Here is a 6,000-nt window from a genome sequence, read left to right as displayed (position 1 = left end):
TCTTTTTCGTAATGGACCAAAAAATATGATTTTTCACAACATTTTAATGGAGAACCAAAAAAAGGCGATGCAGGAGACTTTCCTTTTATTTTGTTTTCTCTTTATGTTTCTTTTTTCACTTTAGAGTCCTTTAAGCCTCATTTTAACCCTTTGTGTTGTCTTCCTGTCCACCATGCAACTTGTTGTCCTCCTGGGTTAACCCTTTTTCTGAGGTTTTTGAAGCTTTTTTTGTGGCTTTTTTCTGCCCTTTTTTCACCTATCAACTTATTCCCATTAGTTGTACAATTTTTTTTATTTTTTATTCATGGTCAATAAACCTCATTTATATGAAATTATACCTAATTTTTGAGTAAAAATTTTTTTTTGAATTATTTCGACAAGTAGTTACGATTGAGTGGATAATCACAGACTGTTAAAGTTAAGTCAGGATACTGTTTAGAAACCATTCCGTAGTTTTTCAAATGCTGTAACATTTAATAAAAACCCCAAATTCTATAAGAGATCTGATCCTTATTTTTCCTTGAGAAGAACGTTGTATGGAACAACTCAATGTTACATTTTTAGGCAATTTGCTTGAAAGAAACCCGCATTTTCTGATGTAGAAACTTAGAAAACGGGTCAAATTTGACCCGAGGACAACAGGAGGGTTAAGTCTCAGACTTTCAGGACAGCAACAGTTTTTTAACCGAGGGCAGCTGAGTCACACTCCGACAGATTGAGATTTAAAACTGTAGAGGACCAGGGTCTGCAGGGTGCCGGATCATCCAGGCAGCATTAACTAATTGCTAGAAAAACTGAGACAGGGGGAATTTGGGACACTCTGAGCCACATGTTGTTCTCTCACAGCTGGAAGGATAAAGGATCACTTTGAATCTGTAAACACATTTGTTACACTGGAAACCAAAGACTAAACGTTGTTATAACGGTTAAATCTCGATTGAGTGATGAAGTGAAATCGTCACAGTCTGCAAAAATAAATAGGAGAAAAACTTATTAAGCTTTGCATTTCCTATGTCAGTTCAAAAGTTGATTAGAACGACCGGTGCCACTCTTGACGGATGCTAAAAAGAATTCACTGCAGAGAAATAATGACTCCATAGTGGTGTTGAGCCTTTCGCAGCCAGATGTGTGATAGTTAACAATCTTGGAAATGGTTGAAATTACTCTTTAACTGAAGGAAAAGGCTTTGCTTCTACAACCTGCATCTTTATTTTCTCGTTAAAGATCTTGAGATGCAGTAGTCTCTTATTGCCAGCTTTATCTCCACAGTGCTGTGAGCTACAGCTGAAGATCTTTGCCCGAACTCGATTGAACCCAACCGAACCCAACGGGACCTGACGGATTCGGTCTTAATTTCTATCATTTTACACGGGCTCGGGCCGGGTTCAGTCTTGCGCTCCTGGTTGCCATGGTAAATGAGTGGTCAGGTGATGCGTTTCAATTAGTGTGAAAATGGATACTGAGGAGATGAAACGGAGGCTGGCCTCTGGAGGACTTATTTTATTTATTTGTTCCAACTTCCAAGTGGCCTACAGCCTACGTTAGTCATGAATAAATTATGTTAAACAATGTATAAATGACTCATTCTTTACAAAAGGCAAAAGAGCTGTGTGTGCGTGCGCACATTTGAATAATGTCGGGCTGTAAACGGGTTCGGGCTTTTAAAAAGCTGTCAATCAAAATGTACTTGTCGGGCTCGAGCCGAATTCTGTCGGGCTCGGGCCGTGTCGGGCCGAACTTTTAAGGCCCGATTACAGCTCTACTGTGGTCTGACTACACCACAGATGCATTCTGGGATAGGAGAAAATAGCGCTCTGGGTTATTTGCATTTCTTTAAACCAATCACAATTGTCTTGGGTGTCTCTGCAAAATATTCTTGGGAAGGAACTTGTTTTGCTGGAACATTTGCACCCCGCAAACAAAACCCGCCACATACTAAATAAATGAAGTGGACTGTTGACACAATACAGCAACATGAGTTATTTAAATTAGCTGATACATGGTAAGACCTCATTAGCTCTTACCAGTGTATCACCCTGTGTACTTCGTCCACAGCAATCCCACCAATCGCTCCCAAAATGTCCCAGTTAGAGGGGAAACGCCGTAAACATATTCTTTGACATTTTTTACAATCATTCCCTGTAAGAACCAAGCAGGCCTGCCTTGTTGCACGATCCAAATGTTCTTTAAATCCATTTTACGCGTGTAGCTTGCTAGCTCGAAGTTTGTTGTTTCCCAAAGCGAAAGGAGTTTGAGAACCGCAGCACACAGAGAGATGAAAGGTGAGGGGCAAAGCCTGATATCACGTGCCGGATGTCAGGCTTTATCCTGGAAATGTACATTTTACAAATACACACAGCCCGATAAACCTTTTGGGTGGCCCTGGGCAACGATAGACTGTTGGTCCCCACTTACAGTCCACTTTAGATTAGACAGCAGCTGTGTTGTATTATGAGACCAAGATGAATACAACCTGGCCCCAGGTTCTCTGTAATTCTGATCGTTTTAAGTGTGTAGCAATTTGATTAACTTTATTTAGGAAAAGCACCACAGGAGCACAAGATAAACTAAAATAATAAAGTGCCTGGAACTAGATTTCTAGAAAACTGAGCCAAAACATAATTAAATGATGCACAACCTACTTTATATTGTACTTCAAAGAACCTGGAACTTTTAGGCCCCTGTACATCTGGTCTAGACCTCCTCTATGTGTAAAGTGTCCTGAGATAACGTCTGTTATGATTTGAGTCTACAAATACAATTGAAATTGAATTGAAAAGCTAGACTAGTCTTTGGGTCAAATTTGACCCGTTTTCAAAGTTTCTAAGTGCCTAGAATTTTGGGTTTCTTTCAAGCAAATAGCCCCAAAAGTAATGTGGATGGTTCCATGAAACGATCATTGACTTTTGGGTGTTTTATTTAAGTTTATAGCATTATTCTGACAGTCTGTTATTATCCAACATCATCCTCTGATCTTAATCTTGGTCAAAATAATTCATACTTTCTGCTTTAACCCAAAAATTAGATATCATTTCATGAAGACTAAATGAGGTTTATTGACTATAAATTTTAGAAATGAGTGTAAAAATAGTGGTAATAAGTTGCTGTTAGTTACTGGTGGTAGTTGAATGTTGAAAAATGCTGCAAAAACATTGAAAAAAGTGACAAAAGTGTCAAAAAAAAGTTTACATTTTCAATTTCAGGAAGGACAACACAAGGGTTAACTCAACTCTTCATTGTTGATCTCCAGGGCAACAGCTGGGATGAGTTGGAGCTGGGAGAGGATAGAAAGACGGAGCTGATGCTCTACGTCGTCGTCCCGGTCGTCTCCGTCCTCCTGCTGGTTCTCCTGGTCGGTTTGGTTTACCGCCGGTGTTCCCGCAGCAAACTGACCCTGGCCAACATCATCGCTCTGGCCCTGCAGGACGAAGAGGGGAGCGCCGAGATCCTCTCGTCCCTGACCAGGAACGCGGAGCGCCACACCAGCACCAGCTCCGATGGGTCGGACGGGGTCTACGTCATGGTCTACCTGCCTCCGCCCTACGAGGAAACGCTCACCAAGATTAGCCGGGCCGCCAGCCTCTCCGGCTCCAGAGACGTGGAGTTGATAAAGATAGAAGACCTGGAGGCCAAGCTGTGTCCAGAGCTCAAAGCCAGCCGCCAATATGTGTGATTAAAAAGACATTATAACTCCAATATTTGTTGTGTTTTTAATAACGTTGTTGTCTGTGTACTTACTGTATGTAAATATTACTGAACTCTGCAGCTGTACAGAGCTTTTTAGCCTCCGTTAGCTCGTAGTTTGGGTTTTTATGTTACATTTACTGTCTGGTTGAAGGTCAGTGTTTCTATCAGCAACTGGTGGCTGTTTTATATAAAAAAGGTTCTGATAAGGTCCAAAAGTGCCAATCCATCAATTAGATGTTGAGATATTTTACAGGACAAGTGACAACTTTGACCTGCTGGTGGTGCTACAAAAGAAAGGTCAGATGATTACTACAGTCAGTAGGCTATGTCTTTGGGCACCATGAGTATCTGTACCAAATTTCATTCCAAACCATTAAACTGTTGTCAAGATATTTCACTGAAAACCAACATAGTCAAGATGTTGGTGGCCCTCAAGGATCCAAACCTGCCGTAAGTGTTGGTGAGATGTTTCAGCCCGGACCAAAGTGGGAAACCGACCGACTGATTGTCTGTCAAAATGCAACACAATGAAGACCTGTCTGATGATGAGAAACATAGTAACAGAGTAAAAGTATGACCTCTGGTGGTGAGAAGTCCAAACAACAACAACAACATATCTCAGCAAACACAGTTTACTGTAAAAGTCTTTAAACTGTATGTACGGTGTCAGCCCTATGTTCCCATAGCCCAATGCTCCCACAGCCCTACGTTCCCACATTTCTAAGAATTTTTTTTTTCAGCTGAAAATTAGGCCCTATGTTCCCACATTTCTAAGATTTTTCTTAAAATTAGGGTTACATTCCATCTGTAGTCCATTGCTACTGGATAATAGGTTGGGTGTAATTGGCTACCAAATTGGGAGAAAGGGGGATAAATTTAGGAACATAGGGCCTAATTTTGAAAAAAATCGTATAAATGTGGGAACATAGGCACGCTCCCATATGTACACTATGTAGAGTCTTTTAACCAGACCTACATTAGGCCAATGCTTTGCGAGAAAGGGAGAACTTGCTCGGGTGCGTGTTTGGGGCTGCCAATAAACCAATGTCAGAAACGGTAAATAACTTTGAGTGTGGTGACCAGTTTATTCAATGAGTGCATGCTCACTGTAGCACAGATATAGTCCATTTCATTTTAGGTAAGTTTCATTCTGCTTTCCAGTTTAATACAAATCAAACAATACCCCTTGTACTGTGAATATATTGTTGGCGTCGCACAATGATAGTAAAACTTAATTTCATCAGATCGTTAGGGGGCGTCAGGGCCCTGGGTACGTGCCCACTTTGCCCATGCCGTAATCCGTCTATGCTGACATGCAACACTGACACAGTGAAAAGCTGTGCAAAACGCACCTGGCTGTTGATAACCTTTTTGCATTTCCGGTGACAATGCTCCACCCAGTGATCAAACACAAAACTGCATTTATATTTATGTCACCAACGTGCTAATAAACAAAACAAAAAATGTCTAAGTTACATTATGGCTCCAACATACTATATAGTTTTTGGAAGTTATATATTTTATGGTGATTAGCAGGACATTTGACTTAGGCTACATTATGTTGCCATTAAATTATTCGTGAACCTGTGAAATTAATGCAAATTAATGTTGTTTGCTAGGTTTTTGGGATAAAAAATAAACCATGAGCATAAATGAGCAGCATGACAACTTATACAAAAAGAGAAAATCTTATGCCAAAGGGAGGTAGTCTGGCGTCTTTGGGAGAGCACGGTCTTTAACTTGTTGTAATCCCAGATTTAATGCTCTGTATAGTTGTTTTTGGTGTCACCAAAATCAGCAGCCTGTTCTCATTTCGTGGCTGTAATAACAGTTCAACAGCTCTCAATTAAAAATAAGATAGTGGCTGTTTTCTTTCTTCAATGTCACGTTTGTCATAAATGAAATAGTTTTGAAATATGGAGGGGAGAGTGTTGCAGGAGGAGAAGATCCAAAGAAAATATAAATAACGCTGGACAGTATCCTTTTTTTATTTAATTATTTTTAGGAAAATGAAATGTTCAGCCCCCTCCCCTTCCTGTTCATTTCCATTCCTGTACCTTACATCTTGTGAGTCTTCTTTACATGTATAGCAAGTAATAGTAAGTAAGTAGTCATTTCTTTAATTTAAAAGTATAGTTAATAGTAATTCAATCATCATTATCAATGTGCACATTTTGGAGGAAATTCCTTCATCTGTCCACATTGGGACACCTTTTCCCACAATACTTTACTTTACTTTAGATTTTATTTTTAGGTCATAGATACAAAAACACAACAACAAGTGCAACATGCTTGACTTTATTTATGTTATGA

At 39.9% G+C, this 6,000-nt stretch overlaps 1 protein-coding gene across 1 annotated transcript in view; it reads left to right on the top strand.

The window, feature by feature from the left end:
* Positions 1-3,696, top strand: part of LOC120561073 (small integral membrane protein 28-like) — a 5,033-nt gene extending 1,337 nt beyond the window's left edge. Inside the window, exon 2 of the mRNA XM_039804037.1 lies at positions 3,251-3,696. Coding sequence (XP_039659971.1) covers positions 3,251-3,673 — 423 coding nt within the window. The 3' untranslated portion in view covers positions 3,674-3,696. The remainder of the gene's footprint in view (positions 1-3,250) is intronic.
* The last annotated feature ends 2,304 nt before the right edge of the window (positions 3,697-6,000 follow it).

Source organism: Perca fluviatilis, chromosome 1 (assembly GCF_010015445.1).
Source record: "Perca fluviatilis chromosome 1, GENO_Pfluv_1.0, whole genome shotgun sequence".
NCBI classification, from domain to species: domain Eukaryota; kingdom Metazoa; phylum Chordata; class Actinopteri; order Perciformes; family Percidae; genus Perca; species Perca fluviatilis.
The sequence above is the reverse complement of the archived record's forward strand: the minus strand, read 5'-3'. Positions and strand labels throughout refer to the sequence as shown.